At 40.6% G+C, this 20775-nt stretch overlaps 3 protein-coding genes across 3 annotated transcripts in view; 1 reads left to right on the forward strand and 2 right to left on the reverse strand.

Annotated features, from left to right (window-relative positions):
• Nucleotides 1–1306: 1306 nt before the first annotated feature.
• Nucleotides 1307–9051, forward strand: smarcb1a (SWI/SNF related, matrix associated, actin dependent regulator of chromatin, subfamily b, member 1a). The gene is made up of 9 exons (XM_040003592.1): nucleotides 1307–1464; nucleotides 3393–3504; nucleotides 3988–4117; nucleotides 4864–5001; nucleotides 5648–5775; nucleotides 5861–6027; nucleotides 6111–6301; nucleotides 7912–8043; nucleotides 8622–9051. The coding sequence occupies exons 1-9, from the start codon at nucleotides 1381–1383 to the stop codon at nucleotides 8659–8661; spliced, it is 1122 nt and encodes a 373-aa protein (XP_039859526.1). The 5' UTR covers nucleotides 1307–1380; the 3' UTR covers nucleotides 8662–9051.
• A 1353-nt stretch (nucleotides 9052–10404) lies between these two features.
• LOC120716171 (derlin-3-like) lies at nucleotides 10405–16878 on the reverse strand. Its single transcript, XM_040003593.1, has 7 exons — nucleotides 16731–16878; nucleotides 14700–14765; nucleotides 14538–14611; nucleotides 14345–14438; nucleotides 13326–13521; nucleotides 13062–13152; nucleotides 10405–11543 (listed from the first exon to the last, which is right to left on the reverse strand). Exons 1-7 carry the CDS (start codon nucleotides 16860–16862, stop codon nucleotides 11441–11443), a joined length of 756 nt encoding a protein of 251 aa, XP_039859527.1. The 5' UTR covers nucleotides 16863–16878; the 3' UTR covers nucleotides 10405–11440.
• A 1593-nt stretch (nucleotides 16879–18471) lies between these two features.
• Nucleotides 18472–20775, reverse strand: part of LOC120716149 (stromelysin-3-like) — a 34423-nt gene continuing 32119 nt past the window's right edge. Inside the window, exon 8 of the mRNA XM_040003554.1 lies at nucleotides 18472–20697. Within this exon, the coding sequence (XP_039859488.1) occupies nucleotides 20573–20697 (125 nt within the window). The 3' untranslated portion in view covers nucleotides 18472–20572. The remainder of the gene's footprint in view (nucleotides 20698–20775) is intronic.

Here is a 20775-nt window from a genome sequence, read left to right on the forward strand (position 1 = left end):
ATTTATTAATTTGTATATAAAGATTTTGTTTTGCATTGTACATTCTCTCCTTTCTTGGTTATAGATTAATATATTCATGTATATATGAATAAACATTAAGTTTATAAAAGTAAAAGGACTTTCTGTGTCTCTTTTGTGCTTATTTTTAAGGAGAACCTCTATAAACTTTCATGATTTCTTTGGTTTGTTTTTTAAAACCGTACATCCTTGGTCGATTTTTAGGTATCGGAACATAAAACTGATCTGGCCCTTACTGGGTATTAGACTTGAGGTAAACGGAGCTTTTGATGACCAACATATTACATCATGTCAAATTCTATTTAACAATAATGAAGCCAAAATCTAGAAGCACTGTGTGGAAAAGCTTCAGTAACTTGTAGAACCACCTGTAGCAGCGATAACTTTAAGACCTTATCTCCTAAATGACTATCCATCTCTCACATTGTGAAGGAATTTTGGCCCGCTCTTTTTTATAACTTTCTTAAGTTCCCACCACAGCATTTCAGTCAGGTTGAGGTGTGGCCTGAGCCATTGCCACCCCTTGATTCTTTCCTTTTTCAGCCATTGTGTTGTAGATTTGCTGCTGTGCAAAGATGGCATTTCATACAGAGGAGTTAATGGTTGACTCAAAGACTGTAAGGGGCCCTGGGCCCGTGGTAGCAAAACTAGCCTAAGTCATTAGCCCTCCACCACCAAGGTTCAAGGTTCTTTATTATTTGTCACATGCATAGTTATACAAGTATAACACACAGTGAAATGTAACCTGACACGCTCCTCGACATGTGCAAACATTGGGGGGGGGGGGTGTGTAGAGGAAGAACATATTATATATATATATATATATATATATATATATACACACACACACACACACACACACACACACACACACACATAGTATATACACTGGGTGAATGTGCAGTAGTAGCTGCAAGCAGCACCATGCTGACAGCTAGTATGAGGTGTTTGTGTCCTCTTTGATGAGACGCACCTGAGTGCTTTCTACATGTGTCACCTCAAACTGGAAATCATGGACTGATGTCATAAAGCTGTTTAACACACTCAAAAATGCTAAATATGAACTCCTGTGTAAGATACAGGAGGTATGATTATTACCATGGTCATATTTAGGGTCTTCTTTTGTAAAATGTAGCATTTTCATAGCATGTCAATGGAAAATTATTATTTCATTTATTTTTGTGTTTTTGGGATGATTTGCGATGCGGTGACACCTAAACAGAGCTGTTTAAATTGTCTCACTAAACATAAAAAAATTCAAATAGGCTGCTCGACGCGTATGTTCTACGTCATCTAACTGGGACAGAACGAGCTCGTCGTCACGTGCGCCTGCGCAGTGGCACAGAGCTTTGTTATTTCAGTATGGCGCTGAGCAAAACGTTTGGACAAAAACCGGTAAAATTTCAGCTCGAGGAGGATGGAGACTATTACATGATCGGATCGGAGGTCAGTATTTAACGTATTCGACAGTCTGTTGTTGTAAATATTTACGTGTTTGAACGGATAATGCCTCGTTTAATCTGGTGACCAATCCGTTAGCTTAGCTTAGCCTAGCATAGTTTAGCTAACGACGCCAGTAGCGCTGAAGCTCATTCATTGATTTCAGATCTGTTGCTAAATAATTTTAGAACCTTACCACCGGGGAAGAAAGTCCACCTATGTTCTGGTGTTTCAGATTGACATTTAACTTGAAAACTTGCACCCGGATGTTTGCTCGGTTTCTGCTCCCGAACTGCTAGTAATCAGCTGGGTAGTTAGCGGTGTTTAATATAACAAAAGAGATAATTTTACTCGATTTGTGTCGTTTCTGGGTCTGTAATTCAAGATGGTGTATCACCTGACACTTCACAGTGTTCTTACGGGTTTGTTGGTCTGTTCGGAGTTACGTAGCTTAAATGAACGTCGCACCGTTGTAAAATTGTAGGGCTCATTGTTGGCAGGGCAGGTGTTTTCCAGTACTTTTCCTACGTCCTACCTTTCCAGCTTTTAGCTAGAAACATCTTCATGAACAGTTGCAAGTTTGTTCTGGAAGCTTAAGATTTTTCTGCATTCATGAAACAAGGCCTTTAAAAACGTGTCTTTAACATGCACATTGTAGGCTGAAAAAAAAGCAGCTGTTGATAATGCATATTTGTTTTCCTGGCACAAATGGAGGGCAGAAATGACAAAAAAATATCCAGAGAAATGGTGTAACTACTAATTGTCAGTCAATCAATAGTCCTGATTGAATTTAATATTTACATATTTAGGGATCATGACAGTTTGGTGACTAAAATGACAGAATGGGGCTGTCATTTCATTTAATGATTGCATTTCACAATGAGAATCAGAGAGACTTTATTAATCCCAGAGGGAAATTGAGTTGTCCATATGTCTGTTAGCAGCAGGAAGGAATGACCTCCTGTAGCGTTCCCTCAGACAGCGAGGTTGAAGGAATCTGTTGCTGAAAAAAAATTGTTTATCAAACGAATACTGTCTCTGTTATGTCTCAAAAGGTTGATTCTGTTCATCTGGACGTAGTGTTTTTAGTTGGAGAAATGTTTTGTCACTCATCCAAGTGACTTCTTCAGTCTCAGCTGACTGCAGGTTTCCCCAAACGTATAAACAGCACATTTGCACAATAAATAAAATCAGCCCACTGAATGACCAATGGGCTGTGAGGTGAGTGACGAAATGTTTCTCCCACTGAAAACGCTACGTCCAGTTGAACAGAATCAACCTTTTGGGACTTACTGGATGATTGAGCATGCATCAAGACAGTCTCTGTTATCTATTCCTTTGTTAGCCATTAACCAACATATTGTTGGTTAATTTAACAATGGTTTTAAATTATTTGAATGCAAAACGTGTATTAGTTGTCAATATCTTATATCACCATATTGCTGCCTTCCTGTGTTTTACACTTCCTTTTAGGTTCTGGCACACAGAAATGAGCCAATTCCTGTTTATAAACAAAAAAAATAAAAATAAAAACATCTGTAGAAGTAGGAAGCATGCCATTACAAATCCCAATAACATACATATACACCCCAGTGTTATGCAGAGTGAGAGAGCATCATTATTTCTACCTGTGGTTTCTGGTTGGAGAATAAATCAAAACAGTCCTTTTCCTGCTGCTATATTTACTTTTGCACTGTTCAGCAATAATGAGGCCTGAATCTCTTTTGGTTTGGCTTTACTCTGGCATATGAACAACCCGAAGACACCGATATGCAATATATTCCCCATAAAAAGTATAAAATATACAAAATGCACTACAATACAAAAAAACTTTTTCTTTTTTTTTTTTTTTATAGTAAGAAATTACCTAAATGTGAAAACTTGTTATTGAGATTCTCTTCATGATCGCCTTGTCCATGTCTTTGTTTGTCCAGGTGGGAAACTACCTTCGCATGTTTAGAGGCTCCCTGTATAAAAGGTACCCGTCATTATGGAGAAAACTGGCGTCGGTAGAAGAACGAAAGAAAATCGTGGAGTCATCACACGGTCAGTAGAGAAAAGCTCTGTTTCCTCTGAGGGTCTTTCCAGATTTATGCAGAAATTGCTTGCAGTCCAGCAGGGGGCACTGAAGAGGTAGAACACAAAGAGTCTGAGTCAACCAAGCTGAACTTCTGCTTACATTTTATTTTTTTCTCACAGCACTCATAATTTGTCTAAACTGAAATAAAGTGACAGTTATGTCATTTTATCTTTCTTGCATTGAATGTGATTTTGCCCACAAAAGGATTTGTGACAGCACCAGTACCTTGATGGTGACAGTTTTCCAACAACAACTCATTTAAATGTCAGAAGTGTTCATGTTCATCTGTTTGCTTTTGCAGAATTACAGATTTTAATCTTTTTTATTTACAGATGTGGTGAAGGTTATGTAATCTGACACATTGTTTTATTTGTTCCGCTCAATCTCACCTTCAGTTCATTGGCTGCTGCTTCTTTGTTGATTTGAACGACCTCTTTCTTCTCATTCAGATCATGGCTACACTCAGCTGGCCACCAGCGTGACCCTGCTGAAGGCTTCTGAGGTCGAGGAGATTCTTGAAGGAAATGACGAAAAGTACAAAGCGGTTTCTATCAGCACTGAGCCTCCCGCCTACCTCAGGTACCCCCATTACTTATAAAATTTACAAAACAGGACAACATCCCCTACTGTGTGTCATTATAATTTTAATTATTTATTTGTTAGAGATGAGAGATCTGTTTTCATTCACGTAGATAATAACACAAAAATATAGATTTTGTTTTGGGTGAATCATGTGGACATAAATACATAAATGTGTAAATAACACCTTAATATCTATTAAGGAAACAACAAACAATTGCATTAAAAGAGGAGAGGAGAGCGGTCCAGTTCAGAGACTAACCTTACAAACAGGAGGAGAAACTATCCGGAGAGACCGAGAACACTGGCTGTAAACATGCTAGCTTATTCTTTTAACATGATAATCCTTTGACTGACTCACTTTTGAAGCCATCCTAAAGTGGCTGTTAGAGGAAGTGCTGGCACTTCTGTCATATTAGCTTTTTCACTGGTTTTTGCTGCGTTTTTATAAAGATGTGCTGCACCAGGTATGCTGATCCACTTGTGAAGCTGTGCTCTTACAGAGTTTCATACACCTCCTCCTGCCTCAACCCTGCAGATAAGAAAATGTAGTCAACAAGGAGCTAGAGCTGTCATTTGTTTTGTCTGCTAAAAGGCCTCAAGGACAGTCGAGTCCTAAAGCTCCATTTAGGCTAACCCTTTCCAGGCCTCCCGGATAGGAGTCAATTCCAGAGACTCCATTAAATACATAACATCGCACTTTATTTACTTTAGATCCTAATCTCTCTGTGTTTGTCTCCCGCCAGGGAACAGAAGGCAAAGAGGAACAGTCAGTGGGTTCCCACGCTGCCCAACAGTTCCCATCATCTCGACGCCGTGCCCTGCTCCACCACCATCAACCGCAGCCGACTGGGCCGGGACAAGAAGAGGACCTTCCCCCTGTGGTGAGCATCGAGCTGTTGGAGAGACTGAAGAGCATTTAGTGTTGCGGTGCACTAAAGTCAACACACATTCTCTCCAGTAGAAGATGTTATACTGTGGATCTCTGGCTAAAGTTTCTACATTTTAATAATAATAATAATAATGGGATTCCTTCTTTGATTGTATCTGTCAAATACAGGTCATTTAAAAAGGAACATAAATAAATAATTGTGAGACAGATTAAAACAGATTTTAAATAATGTATTTCCAATAATGTGAAAACACGCATTTCTTTTTATTTTTGGTACATTTGACTTGTGCCGATTGATGAAAAGAGCAACACATCTTCTCTTTTAGCAAGGATAAGAAGGGTGATTTTTCTGTTTAAAGTTTTGTTATATTTAATGAAAAAGTTTTATTTTAATATCTGTTATGAATAATTTCTAATAATATTGAATTTGCATCTTCAGTGCTTGATGTCGTTGCACACAGAAGCAGATCTAACGAACTAAATTTTAGAGCAAAGACTAACTTACAGATAAAAGTTGTATGTTTAAAAATAAAATAAATTCTATCATTTATATCTTTCAGACCATCCGGATATTTAACTGTTGATTTTTATTTTTTTTTGGTTATAATTTCTTATTTCTTGGGGTGGTTCTTTCCCAGCTTTGATGACCACGATCCAGCAGTGATCCATGAAAATGCCACTCAGTCCGAAGTCCTCGTTCCGATCCGCCTGGACATGGAGATTGAGGGGCAGAAGCTCAGGGATGCGTTCACCTGGAATATGAACGGTAACGTCACCACATCCTCTCAGCTTGGAAATTTAGTAAGTCAGCACGAGACTATAAACTTGTTCTCCTTTCCTGGAATTTACAGAGAAGCTCATTTCACCCGAGATGTTCGCTGAGATCCTGTGTGACGACTTGGACCTCAACCCGCTGGCCTTCGTCCCGGCCATCGCCTCCGCCATCCGACAGCAGATCGAGTCTTATCCGACAGACAGCCTCCTGGAGGACCAGACGGACCAGAGGGTGATCATCAAGGTGATGCTCATTCCACGTAAACTGACATGTTCATACCTGTAGCACAGAAAAGTTTACCCAGTCTTCTTCTCTTCTTGTTCCAGCTTAACATCCACGTTGGGAACATCTCTCTGGTGGACCAGTTTGAGTGGGACATGTCTGAGAGGGAGAACTCTCCAGAGAAGTTTGCCCTGAAGCTTTGCTCTGAGCTCGGCCTCGGCGGGGAGTTTGTCACTACCATCGCCTACAGCATCCGCGGTCAGCTGAGCTGGCACCAGAGGACGTACGCCTTCAGGTACGGGATCACAGAGGCAGTCTAAGCAAGGCGAGAAAGCAACAGAAGATTTGTTGGAGAAATAATTAGTTTTGGTATTTAATAAATATCTGTCTAATAGTTTGATAAAATGATTTTATTCTGCTGAACATTACACATCCATGAGCTGAGGATGTGCGGCGTTTCATCACAGACCCTTCATTGAAAGCTAAATGTTGTAAACGCCAATTCACCCGACTTGGATTTAAAGAGGATTTCAATCCAGTTCAGGAAATAAGGATATGCCTGTCTTTACTTATTAATTACTTACAGAACCCTGAGGTATGTATAAGTATCCCCTGTGAGGCTTCAGACTGAGTCAGTATGTGACTCATGCAAAGCTGCTGTAGTTAAGTCAAAGGATAAAAAATATAGAGGTGGAAATGTGCAGAAAACATAATATAAAGCTGAAAAGACTATAGTGAGCTGATAAAACGGCACCTTTCCTTCAAAATGTAATTGGTATGTCATTTAATACAATTTATGGGAAAAACAATAACATGATGTTATACTATGTTATAGGCTGTAGTGTCATTTTATGACCTCCTGACAGTTTCCTTAAATCCAGAGGAGCAGTGAACAAAATTCCCCAAACACTGACACGTGAAATTGAGGACTTTCTTGATAATGTGGTATCCAGGCTGCCTGCAGCTCGTGGCCAAAATGTATGCGTACCCTTTCAACAGTGTTATTTCGTGCAGTTGAATGCTAGGAAACCCTGCACAGCAACGATGTGCACTTACTGGATGAGTTTGGGTGATTGTATGAAAGTGATTGAGTGAAAGTATTACATTTATTTTCTGATATTTGAAAGTCTTTAGTTAAACTCTGAACTTGCAGAAACCCAGAGCAGCAGATAGTATTGACATTTTTGGGTGTGTGTTTGCTGTTGGTGCAGTGGCCATCTGGCTGCAACCTTTGACCGGTCAGAAGTGGAAGGGTTTTGGATTCGGGTCTCTTTGGGTGGGTGCGTTTCCTCTGCCCTCGGTTGAAATGTCGCCGACTGTCTGCTGCCGTCAGACGAGAAGTGATGAAATGTTTGAAACCCAGACGGCAGCGCTGATCTCTGTCACAGCTGGACTTCAGCTGTGGAAGAACTACTTTAGGACCGTTTGTTTTGCTGCTTCTTTCATGGCAACGAAGAGTGATTGATGAAGTGTTTTCACTGCAAACAGTGCAAAGAAGAGTCACACTGAACAGAGTTCAGCATCGGGGAGTGTGGTAACGAGCTGCTTCTGCCAGCGTTTGCTCACGACGGCGGTCAACAGTTACAAAAACATGAGTTCAGGCCGTTTCGGTGCCTCATCTTCTCACGCTTGTTTCTACATCAGTTTTCGACTTCTTGTGATGTTTTTAAAATATCTGCAAAGTCAGGAATGTTATTTGTTTCATGATCAAAAACATGACAAACATCGTAGCTGCAGAAAACTGTATTTAGTTGGTGTAACGGAAACTGTGTCCGGTACTCGTCTTTGAACCTCATGACTGGAAAACATTTAAACTCAATGACATCACAGACTGAGCTGCAGCAGGAAGCGGTCGTTGTAGTAACGGAAACTGAATTAAAGTCTCTGTTGGTTTTTCTTTTGCAGTGAAAACCCTCTGCCCACAGTGGAGATAGCAATCAGAAACACAGGTGATGCTGACCAGTGGTGCCCCCTGCTGGAGACGCTGACAGACGCAGAGATGGAGAAGAAGATCAGAGACCAGGACAGAAACACAAGGTGGGTGTGGCCTTTTATTTTAAATCATTATTTGATTAGCTGGAGAGAGGGAAAAAAAGGAGTCGGCTGATAAACTGAATCAAATAAACTCCAGAACGTGGATGAATGATCCAACCTCGTCAACTGAAAACGAGACATCACTACATCCGATAGTTTGGATTCTGTCCCTGTTATCATGCAGGCTGACGTTGGCCAGCATCAGCCTGAAAAAAACACCAAATGATCCAGAGAGGAATCAGAAGTCCTGATGTTGAGCGTAGTTATTCCATTAAAACTTAGCAAAGGTTAAATGCTAGTATTTATTTATTTATTACATATTAACTTGTTAAGAATATCTTGCAGCCGTTAACGGTCCCAGCTTTTAATGGTGGTTTCTTACATGAATACAAGCTCGCTTTAACCCTCACGTTTGTCTTCGTGTGTCTTGCTTGAAAAACTTTTCACCGATGGTTAAATTTCAGCCAAATTATTCTAAATGTGAATATTTTATTTCTCTGTTTTGAGAAAAAGAAGTGTGGATTAAACAAAAAACCTTTTTGGATGCCTCCACTGATGCTCTGTTCTTCTTTGCTGCACAGGCGAATGAGGCGACTCGCGAACACGGCTCCTGCGTGGTAAACAAAGCAGCACTGGTGCCCCCTACTGGAACGGCGCTCATACCATCGCAGTATGACATCATCTCGGTTTGCAACATCGGCCGTGAAGAAGCTCCTCCGTCACAGGATGGAGGGTTTTCCTGCTCTGCCCGGACCTCCGTCAGCTGTTCCCCATGTTGTTGTTATTTTTTTATGATTAATATTGATATTCTGTTCAATTTTGGCAAAGACCCTGGTAGGAAATTCGCCTCCTTTGTGTTTCCCTTTGACACTCAGCGTGGAGAAGCTGCTCTCTCACTTTGATCACTGACTGTCTTTACCTGACCACAGAGGGAGGGAAACACACACACCAGTCTCAGATAATATATTATGTTGTGTTTGTTGTCTTTTTTTGTACATTTTAATAATTCTTAAAAAATAGTAATAAAAAAGACAAAAAACAATAAAGCACTTGGTATTCTGTTTAGTTTATCAGTGAGTTTGCTGCTGTTATTGCTATTAAATCAAGTTATTTTGTTGTAGGTTTATATAAAGCTGAAATTTCCCAGGCATCGGCTTTAATTGAGTCTCCTTAAAAAGATGGAGCGAGCGACCATTTAAAGGATCATTACAGCTTGTTTAAAAAGTCAACATGCTTCTCATTTATGTCTTTATTGTGGCTCTGTGGGTCCTGCATGCTCTCTGTTGGAGAGTTTCAGGGGTAAAAGGAGCCAAATGGTGCCAGTCTCCCCCCCCAAAAAAAGAATTCCTAAAAAATTCCCTATCAATCAGTTCAAATTGACTGTAGCTTAAATGTTTTCCAGTCATGGTTTTAAGGCCTCTCCTGGAGGCCTCCTAGATGGTCGTGGTCTTGTCCAGCCAGGACGGCTGCATAACATAGATTATCTATGTAACACTTAATGTTTGGAGTTTCTATCCATAAATCCCCCATAAAATTCAATTTAAAAAAAATAATTTGGAGATTTCTGAATTATTCCCCAAATGTCCTTTCATGTGGAAACACCAAAAAAACAGTCTGACCCCTGACTTGATACTTACGAGCAGCACTGTTGCACAAGATGATGAAGTGCTTGTTTTGTTGTCGGGGTCCCACTGAGGCTTGTTGCTGTGTTGTTGTGCTAAGCAGTTTCCATTTTGTTCCCAGTGTTTGAGTCACAAAGGCGGTGGGTGAAAGTGCAGCGTGTGCAGGCGGCTTTCAGGCCGTCGGCAGTTCAGTCAGGCAGCAGCAGAAAAGCAGAGTTACGGGTCAGTCCTGCTCCTTTCACTTCGTCCTCACCTGAGATTACACATCTGCTTAATAACAACGAAAGCAGGAGGTCAAAATCAAGATGCTTCACAGTTCAAATTACAGATTTGACAGGGGCCAGAACCAGCCTGCTAAAGGGGTGTCAAACATAAGGACTGGGGAACAGAATCTAACTGTCAAAGACGCCAGTCCGGCCCACTGAGCGGCTTTGGAAAATATGAAAGAGTGCATAGATTTTTAACTTCTGGCTTTATTTAAAGTTTTACAGCTTTTCCTCGTATGCATTTGTTTTACCTGGCCTGAAAAAGGAATGAGGCTGTATGTGGCCTAAATGCGTGCGACACCCCTGATCTAGATCGTTTTTCTCTTGATCAACAGTGTTTTCATTTTTGTTTAGCTCAGAAGATTATTTAACAATTCTCGACCATCCATTTTCTCCTCCTAGAAATCAGGTAATGTTTAGAACATTAAGCTTGCATGTAGGCACCAATGCAAGGTTTGTTTTGGAGCCTTTTTTTCAATACAGACTGGACATCGGTAAGAGATGTTGTCATTAAACGTGTTTGCGGAGTACGCTGGACTCAAAATCAGCTTTCCCAACTATAAAAAGAATAAAACCAAGATCAGAAATTCACTGAATTGGTATTTATTGGTAAAATAACAAAAACAAACTTTAAAAAGAATTATTGGCATTCTCCTAATTTATTTGCAGTATTGTAACAGAGTTTTTCCTGCTTTTTAAAATTTTATTTATATAATCGGTTCCATGTGTTTGTCTGTTAGCAGTCTCGTGTTCATCATATAATTTTCAAATTTTGTGTGATGGTAGATACCAATAACAATGCGAGCTGAGAAGAAACCATATCGAGTAATATATCATATATCATATCATATGAAAGGGCACGTAGAGAGCTGTGCAACAGGCTTTTTATTTTTTCAACATGACGCTTGCAACGTCACAACGATGCTACAACAGGCTGATGCCATGATACTGTAAGAAAAACAGGCTGACATCAGCATGTTGGAATAAAAACTTCATGAAACAATGTTTCAGTATATCCCTCGCCCTTCGGGGGGAGTTGCACTCTGGGTGCTCTTGTTTTATATTTGTGCTCATTTCTCCTTTTCCTGCATCATGTGTGGAGCAGACTGAGGTGAAATATTAACTGATGACAATGCGGTATGTTTGCCTTCAGTGTAAGAAAAATCCCAAACAATCGTGGCATCAAACCAATGTCTCCTTACTGTTGACCTTATTACAGCGTCCCTCTGACTGAGCTCGTCATCCACATCATCTCACTCAACCAGTTTGCTGTGAAGTATAAAACCTGCACATGTACAGAGTAAAGCTGTTGGTGTAGCAAACTGTGGGCCCTCCATGTCCATCCATAGTGAAAAGTTTTCAGCTTGTTCTTCCATTTCTGGTCCTTTTTTCTTGTTAAGGCAAATGAAAGCTCTGTGGTTACAATACGCTGAACAAAGCTAAATATTCAGTCTATACAGCTTTACAGTCCTGTGGCGGTCTGTGTCTGACTTTTCACAGCTCTCTGGGCTCTCAGTTGTGTTGCTCCCCATTCGGCTGCAGGTCTCCATCCTGCTGCTGCTCCTCCAGGAGGGGACGGTAGTCTGGGTCCTCTGGCCGATCAAACATGGCTCGTCTGTTAGGAGAGAACAAAACGACGCTTGTGTTCATTTTCACCTCATACCGTACCGTGCAAAACTCTTGAGTCACCTCACATTTCTTCATATTTGGATTCCAAGGAGTCAGACTTTCTTTTATTGTGCCTTATCTTAAAGTGCTGTTGTCTAGTCCTTGTACCTGACCATTTTAAGGTTTCTCTTTGGTTTACTAAGTTACTTAACAATGACGTGCTGAATTGTTTAAGCATAAAAAAAGCACAAAACTTAAGACACCAATGTTGTGTGTACATATAACCCACAACTTAGCAAAGAACCAATTGTAAATGTTATCTTTGAGCATTTTGTTACTAGCAGTCTGTTACAAAAACACGTCATTTGTTCACATCTCTTTGACTGAAAATGTTGCAGTTTTGGAGGCATAAAACAGAGTTCACTAACAAGATGATTCCCAAAGAGCTGAAAACACATCTCAGCATGGTGTGCAGTATGTCCATAAAAAAAGAAAATCTGAGGACACTGAACAAGTGAACAGTACCTAAAAGTCATGTATTTAAGGAATTGGAAAAAATACAGCAAAGACCTGACACGGGACGTGAGAGATCTGATCCTTCAGTTGATCATTTACTGTTCACTGAAGCCTCATCGGAAAAGCAATTCTTAAGAATGGGAAACGGGAAGGAAAGTCTGAGGTATGCCGAACTACACAAGAAGTGTGTGTGTGTGTGTGTGTGTGTGTGTGTGTGTGTGTGTTGTGTGTGTGTGTGTGTGTGTGTGTGTGTGTGTGTGTGTGTGTGTGTGTGTGTGTGTGTGTGTGCGCGCGCGCGCATATCCATCTGTAAAACATGGCGGAGGCTCTGTCAGGGCTTGGGCTGCATTTCAGCCAGTGGTGTTGGGAATTTTGTCAATAGTTATGGAATTATGAATTCAGAAGTAGGATGTTGATCCACCATGCAATACCATCTGAAAATGCATGTGATTGGCAGCCTCATTTTTTAGTATGGCAATGAACCCAAACACACAGCCAGTGCAGTATAAGCATCCCTGGACATAAAAAACAAAAAAAACAAACACATAATGGAGCACTGTCAGTCTTGGTTTGGCCTCCCGAGAACCCGAACCTCAACACTGAAGCAGTGTGGGATCATTTTGACAGAGAACAACAGAAGGGAGAGATTTGGATGTCCTTCAACAAGCCTGGGAAACTATTCCTGAAGACTACTGAAAGAAATTAAGAGAGAGCTGCCCCACAGAGTTCAGACTGTCATAGAATAAATGTGGTCATTCCAAATACTGCCTTTCAAGCTTGTTATAATTGTACAAACACTTTTGGCTTATATGCTGTATTTCCATGTATATTTGCATGTTTCAATAAATTGCTGCACCAGTTTCCCATTTTCCTAGCAAAATATAAAAAGGTGTATAGGTGGTATAACCAGTATTGAGACCGAGTTTTCAGACTGTGCCTCGGCTGGTCATCTCTCTAAGAAAAGAGTTTCCACATGTTGGACTTCAGCTGAATAAACACTGGTTCTTACAGAAGTTCTGGAGTCATCAGCAGCTTCCTTCCTCCCGGCTGGTTTGGAAACACATCTTCAAGGAAATAGTACATGTGACCGACACTGATACCTGAGGAGAGAATAAAGTCAGACACCCGAATTTCAAATAAACTATTGGATCGGATAAGGGGAAGAATTAGTTAGTCGGTTGAGTCAGCCGGTCTTTTCCTAAAAAGCGCCTTTTGCCAACCATTCATGTTAACTGGTGTTAAATGAATGAGCAGAATTCGAGTCGTCTCATACCAAGCAGGTCGACCACGATGGAGTTCCCGAGCAGCAATGAAAATCCCATGAGCACCCAGGGAAGAAACGGGGCCTGAAAGTTCAGGAGGCCGAAGAAGTTCATACGTATGAGCGGATGTCTTCTACTCCACACATACACCAGCATGATGATAAAGGCCTGACCCAGGAAGAAGATGTTGGCGAACAGACCGAACAGCTGCGGGACTTCAGGTTAAATAAAAACATTCACCTATTCATCAAGAGTCAAAGTTTAAGAGGACAAACTAACCTGAACTGTTGGAGCTTTAGTTTAAGAGAGAAAGCTATTTATTCGAAGAAACAGGGTTTTATACATCTGTTAGTCAGACAGAACTGGAATATAACCCCACAGTAGCTGATTAAACTAAACAAAAAGAAGAAACAAGTTTTTCCGTCTCATCTCTGCAGGTAGAGACAATGTTATTGTTTAATGAATGCTAAACCCTCCACAATAAAAGCCAAACTATGACATTCCCGTCATTCCAGCCAACCATGTTACATGTTTATAGCAGAACTAATCCTGCAGTTCAAACTCCCCATGAAACACAGCATGACTGCATAAACCTGCACAATAACTGTTTAACAACCACCCAGAGACACGTCTGTGGTAAACCCACTCACAACAGCATCATTAACCTGGAATCTGAGCAAACTGCTGCGCATCATCAAAAAGAGGTGCACTCTATGTACAGCGGCTGACTTTACACGCTTGGAGCCTGCAGACGTCTGCGGAAGTCTCTGACTGACATTTCTGATCAAAGTGGAAATAAGTCTTAAATTATCTGTGGAAAATCTGGGAACAGGATTTCACAACTAGTTTGGATGCCGCGCAATCCAGGCAAATTACACAAGTCGACATACAGTGGGACTTTCAGTGACAGAGAAGAGAGCTTGTGTTAAAGTCAAAGGATCTTATTCCAGATTTTCTTCATCTTATGCCATCCCATAGCTGTGGTTGTTTACCCATCACTCATCCTTCGCCTAAACACGTTAAAGGATACAGTGATCACGATCCCTCCAAACAGGAACATGAAAACAAAGTCCGCCGTCCTGCCCCGAAAACAGCCTTCCTCCAGCATCCGACAGTATCGATAGCTTACTTTCAGTTAAGGTCTGCTCAGCTCTGCTGCAGATTTCAACATAATGTGAGCTTCAATTCGGTAAACTTTCATATTAAGATACAGAAAAAGATACAGAAAGATGATGTTGAACACGAAACTAAATCCAAGAGAGCCGAAGAACAGGAAGCTGGTTATCAGGCGCCATATCTGAGAAAGAGAGGGAAGAGGAGTGTAGCAGTGACGATATGACACATAATTAACTCAAAGTTTCAGTTAAATAGTTGGTAAATGGTACCTGGTATCTCCTGATGATGAGCTCTGGGTTAAAGTAGAGCTGAAATGGGCTGATGAACTCAAGTTGCTAAAAAGTAAAATACAGCCTAAAATTAATTAATTCTGGGTAGCTTGTATGATATTTCGCTATAACTAACTGGAAGTTCACTTAAAAAGTCCTTGTTGTCATTACCCTCTGCAGAATTTAAATAAAACCTTCACCACCACCAGGGGGCAGCATTTTACCAGCAGGTGTGTTGAAATGTTTTTAGATGTTTGCTGCTCTTCTTTTACCTTTTGATAATTGTTCTATACCTGGTCTTTCAGCTGCTCCTTTTAGGGGTTGCCCCAACCAATCATCTTCCTCCATCCTATCCTAGCCGTAGCATCTGCTTCTGTCACGCTTGCCCTCACATGTCCCACTTCACGAAACCCATGGATCATTCATTACTGTAGTGCCCCCGTTTTCCTGGCAGCTCCATCTTCATCTTCATATCCACTCTCCCTGCTCTGCACATGTCCAGCTTTGCCACCTGTCTTTTGGTCAGTGCCACTGTCTCCAAACCATATATCGTATCAAATCAGGTCTCACTATCATCTTGTAAACCTTCCCTTTCACTCTTGCTGCTATCCTTCTTTCACAAATCACCCCTCACACTTGTTTTCACCCACTCCACCCTGTCTCCACTCTCTTCTTAACCTCTTTTGTGCACCATCCGTTGACCCCAGGTATTTAAACTCATCTACCTTCGCTACCTCTACTCCTTGCAGCTTCACTGTTACACCTGTCTTCCTCTCATCCACACACATGTATTCTGTCTTGCTTCTGATGACCTAGTGTAATTGTCTTACTTATTTTTTCATTGATTGGACTTATTTGTATTTCCTTCTGATATCTGTACCTGAGCTGAGGTAACGCAAAAAATTTCCCCATCGTGGGATCAATAAAGTCTTATCTTATCTTCTCAACACTGCTCCATAAAAAACTCTTGACGCAAACATTACATCTGTAATGTTCTTTGTTAGCCTGTAGCCATACTACTACTCGCTGATTGTCACCGCTCTCCTTAGCCTAGCTTCTCTCTCCTTCCCATATCTTCATGGTGTGGCTCATCAGCTTTATCCCTCATAGTTACTACAGCTCTGCAGACCACCTTTGTTCTTGAAAATCAGTAACAGTAAACTTCTTCTACATTTCTGGTCAAAAAGTCCACTTCCTTTTCCCCTAGACACCCTCTATTTACCTGCACAGGTATGTCATCTGGACCAAATGAAAGCAATAAAACTGTCATTTGAAAAGAAGTGCCACGCAGGTGTTTGGTGTATCCTCTAGACAGAAGATCCTCTCACTCACTCCTTACTAATCCTCTACTTAGTTCATTCATCAGCTCCCCAGAGTGCCCCCTCCATCTTCTCATCACACTCCTTTCTTCACTCACATCCTAACCTGCTGCACATCCTTTCCAGCTCGATCTCTCTGCCTGGCCAATCAGTACAAGTCCTTCTCTCCTTCCTTAGTATCCAGTGTCACACACACCTCACTGTAACTAACTTTTTCTTTTGAATATTTTCCCCTTTCCTCTGTCTGGAGGACACACCAAACGCCTGTGTGGAACCTCTTTTCAAATGACAGTTTTATTGCTTTTACTTTGAAAGTATTTACCAAGTTCAGTGGTAACACATCAACTGATACTACAGGTACTTTCTATTACACGGGACTTGCTGTCACTTCATATCATATTAAATAATAAAGTACTTCAGATATAACCACGATCTCACTGAAACTTTCTACATGAGGAGGCTACAATTAGATTCAACACTCGTGTGCTAAAAGGTGCCTAACTTTACCACTCAAGTGTTTCCATAACTTTTACTTAAAGTGCAGCAAGTGCTTAGATCTCCTGAGTAAGACTCACAATCTCACAGTTAAAATGTTGTAAGAGTCCCAGAATAACAAAAGGCAACATCTCTAATTTGCACAGTTTGAGGACAAAACAGGTTTCCCCTTCTGAGCGGCAGATTTTAGGTTAGAGTTGAAGCATTTGTTTCTTACCACAGCAGCAGTGGTGAGGACACAGGCGGTCGTGTACGCTCGGGTCACCACAGGGATCTGAAAATACTCCTGAGTGAAACTGTGAGCCATCCCTGCTGCTGCTGCTGCTGCTCCTGCCTCACTGTCAGCCATGATTTACTCCCTGAGTGAACAGCACAGGCCACGCCCCCTCCCACCACCTGACAATCGCATCCACTCATCAATTAACACCATCCACCCCAACAACACAGCAAACCGTTAGCGCAAAGTCTTCGCTTTGAAGACCAAAAATGCATTTTAAATTTTTTTATACAATTATTATTATTTATTTTGTTAGTTAAAGTTTATGTTAACAGCTATACGAATTCCTGTAATATTATTGTAATATTAACAAGAGAATAATGTGGGACTGTTATCTAAACCGAAAGTGTGACGGGCAGTTTTTTTTTTATAATGACACTAATATCTCTCTAAAGATTTCTACAAAGCACATTTTCCAGTTTTACAATTAAAAAACTAAAGTTAAAGAGTTTAAACATGTCTGCAATATTATAATAAGATTCAGTAATATTTCTGGTTTTATCTACAGTATATTTTAATATTGTAGATAAAAACTTTTTATCTATTTTTATTCTTAAATAAGTGTTACATAATCCATAACTTTACCTGGAAATGTCGAGCTCTGGTCTTTAACTTTAAATAACTTTATATAAAAGCATACATGACCAGCAGGGAAAGCTCAAGTGAACAATTTAATGCCATTCTGTGTTGTGCAACAAACTTGCACTGGACACAGAGGTCTGCAATCCACATCATGCTTTATTCCTGGCAAACACACAGTATTAGAGTTTGGCTTCCCTACCCTGCCAGCATAATTTCTAATGTTTGTTGTACTTTTGGTCGCTCTTTCCCAGATGGCGTTTCACTGGAGTGATGTAAGATCCCTGACTTGCAGAGGAGAAGGCGCGTTAGCCCGCCGCTTCAAACAAACTCCAGCAATATTATTTAAAATCCTTGTGAGGAGTTTTTAAGGCTTGCATAAGCACAAAAATGTCAGGCTGAGTTACGGGTTAAAACTGTAATTACTTTTACAGAAATATATCTTATAGAATGTGTTTCTGTTTTAAAGTGTCTGCATCAGTTTCTGAGCTTGAATCTCCCCAGAGCCAGACGGATAAAAAGGTTATGAATTTATTTCAGTAACTTAGAAAAAACAGAAAACAATACGCAGGTCATACATTTCAATGAACAGGGTAAAGGCTACAAAAGATTAAAAACAATATTAAAGACATGTATATACAGGAACATTTTCCTAAGCTGTTTGTGTATAAATATGTTTGAAAGCAGAGTTCACGGGTTGCAGAAATGATTCAAACAACAATGAGAGCTGTTAAAACTCGCCAGTGTCCTGCACTGAGCCTTCAAGCGCTGCATCAGGATGCAGCAGAGGAAATGATGACGCAATGGTTCTCAACCTGGGGGGCGCTGACCTACAGAGGAGTCGCAACCAGAGTTTTTCATGTCCTTGAATTGCTTTTACTTTCCGGCATTGATGGAAAGAATTTTCTTTACAGTTTTATGTTAAATATTGTAAATTTTGACCTCAGGCTGATCCTCGAACACTTTTGTATATTTAATATTTCAGACTGCACCAATATAGTATTTGAAAATGACTCTGGTGCAGACGAAACCAAATGTAACTTTCTTATTGCTGCAACAAAATTTTCAGCTCAAATTTAGTTTTAAATCCTATTTAAAAAAAAAAAAAATGTTTTATTACCAGGTTGATCTCCACAGCCGCTGCTATTCCCAAACCTCTTACTAATGAAACAGAAAAGAGCACCATGTTACCGATGGTGACGCAATGACTTCAAAGATGGCACAAAGAGTGACCACGGTCTCTGAGGTGGTTGACAGTGTTGCACTCTAGATGGCGCCCTGCAGCTTTTCCTGCAACAGGTGCCTGCACGCTGAGAAAGTGAGAACTTTACACCATCATGCTGGAAGAGTGACATCAAAACATGATGTACAGCAATGGCATTTGCTTTTCTTCTGCCTTTTTTTAAAGACCCTGCACTGTATAAAACATAAAATATTTACTAATGCCAGGAAGAAAAGTATCTGAAAAACTCTTGTTCAAATATAAAAAGTAAAGGCAAAACCTCCTCGTCTCAAACAGCAGGGGAGCGGACACTGATGAAACGTTGCTGGTGTTACATGTTCTGACCCAGAGGAGAGGCTGGGTTTCTTATATTTATTCAGTGACTCACACCTGAGTTAGCTTAAGACCTCTGAGCAAACTTTAAGGAAGAACATACATGTTATTTATGGCAACTATTACTGGCTGAAAGTGACCAACTAACTGTCACATCATGGCTACCTTTGGTTGTGGCTAGCTTCACCTCTAGCAAGGCTGACATGAAAAAAGCTGTAGGAGGTGTATCGGTATGTGGTTTCTATCTGTCAAAGCAACTCGAGTGGTTACAGTGTTAATTTTTGATTCTTCATTCTTTGGCTTTTTGTTTCATTCACTTTTGTGTATCTAATTTTATCAAAACTTTCTACTGGTGTATGGAAAAGAATAGAAATAGGAGCTTGAAACATTAGAAACTTAGAATGCTATAATCTTGGAAGTTTCTGGTTTTCGTACGGATAAAAATTTAAATTAGATAAAGTGCAAATGAAACGTGGCATAAATCATCATGACTCAGGCGTCTGAAAACATCAGTTCTGAAAGGACTCACTGAATAATGCATGAATAATATTATGGTAATGCTATCTGCACTATATTTTTGGTATCTAACAGCAATGAATGTTTGGCACAGATGTTCTTTGGTCCAGCAGTGATGGTGAATCTGGCCAGATGTTGCTCAAACCAAATCTGTGTCCTATCTGAGACACATCTGGCCCACACTACATTTGCCATAACTGCCAAATGTCTCTCACATCTGGGTGTGTTTTGATCGTAGGCTGTATATAAGAGATGCACATAAAGCTAGATCAAATATAATTTTAACCTAATGAGTTCATGGCCTCGTTTGCCAAATTAAAGCCATACAGAATACAACACGGGGTATAAATGATAACTTTCCCTGCAGTCATAGAGGACGATCAATGTTCACGCTTGTGAGATTGTGTAACATTGCGTTCTTTTGAGAAATGCTCAGCTCGAGGCTTCAGAATGGGACTACCTGGTGGGCTGTCCATCTTTTTATAGATTTGGTGGTTTTGAATTATGGTTAATGGGACTCAGGTTGGCAGGAAAATCAACTACATGTGCAATCATGTCTGTAAAAAAGGGAAGCATAGCTGAAATTGTTGCTCGCTGAAATTCCTGCTGAGTGGATCCTGGGTTACATCGTTCAAACAAAACTCTGATCGCCACCTACAGCAGCTCATGTACAAAGTTTGATGTCGCTCTTCAGACCCTCATAGGGTTAGCAGAAGTCCGTCCATGATGAAAACACACAACTGCTGGAATGGAAAACACAGACTAAGGAGGACAGTCTGCGGACCAAAATCTCACTTTTCGGCTCAGAGAAAGGAGGTGAGAAGTGTGCAGTTCACAGCACACATCGTTAGACAAGGGCCCAGAACTCAGCCTTACTGTGACAAAAATGTGCAAAATAAATATGAGTATAGCTGCACAGGAGGTGCCAAGTCTGAGGGAATACAACTTGGTTTTCCTGAGAAGAAGGTGTACTTGATCTGTGTATCAATAAATGAAAGATAAACAGATTCAAAGGAGACGCTTTCATCTCCTTTGAATCTTTCTCCAAAGATAAAAATGTCTTTGCTCCAAAAAACCAAACAGACAAAAAAGGAGACTACTCCATTGCAAAAAATCAAAAAGATCCTCAGATTCAGAATCGCCCGTTTCTGCAGCCGAAGAAATCCACGCCGACGTAGCGAGGGTAGCCCTCCAAAGAGTTCATGTTAACAGGGTCAAATTTCCAGTACTGCCGTCCTCGGATGAAGTGAGCGTAGCCTGAAACACAGAGAGCACAAACAAAACATTTTTTATCAGCACCACTGCGAATGTGCCCGCGTTGGCCCAACAGCTGCT

Source organism: Simochromis diagramma, unplaced genomic scaffold (genome assembly GCF_900408965.1).
Source record: "Simochromis diagramma unplaced genomic scaffold, fSimDia1.1 OVJJ01000583.1, whole genome shotgun sequence".
NCBI classification, from domain to species: domain Eukaryota; kingdom Metazoa; phylum Chordata; class Actinopteri; order Cichliformes; family Cichlidae; genus Simochromis; species Simochromis diagramma.

Bases quoted from the DNA above. Each gene is read 5' to 3' on its own strand.
- smarcb1a (XM_040003592.1), top strand. From the start codon at position 1,381: ATGGCGCTGAGCAAAACGTTTGGACAAAAACCGGTAAAATTTCAGCTC. The intron at 3,505-3,987 runs GTCAGTAGAGAA...CTTCTCATTCAG, and splicing joins AATCGTGGAGTCATCACACG to ATCATGGCTACACTCAGCTG. The intron at 8,044-8,621 runs GTGGGTGTGGCC...TTTGCTGCACAG, and splicing joins GACCAGGACAGAAACACAAG to GCGAATGAGGCGACTCGCGA.
- LOC120716171 (XM_040003593.1), bottom strand. From the start codon at position 16,862: ATGGCTGACAGTGAGGCAGGAGCAGCAGCAGCAGCAGCAGGGATGGCT. The intron at 14,439-14,537 runs GTATCTTTTTCT...ACTGAAAGTAAG, and splicing joins GTGTTCAACATCATCTTTCT to CTATCGATACTGTCGGATGC. The intron at 13,522-14,344 runs GTATCCTTTAAC...GAAGTCCCGCAG, and splicing joins TTGGAGGGATCGTGATCACT to CTGTTCGGTCTGTTCGCCAA.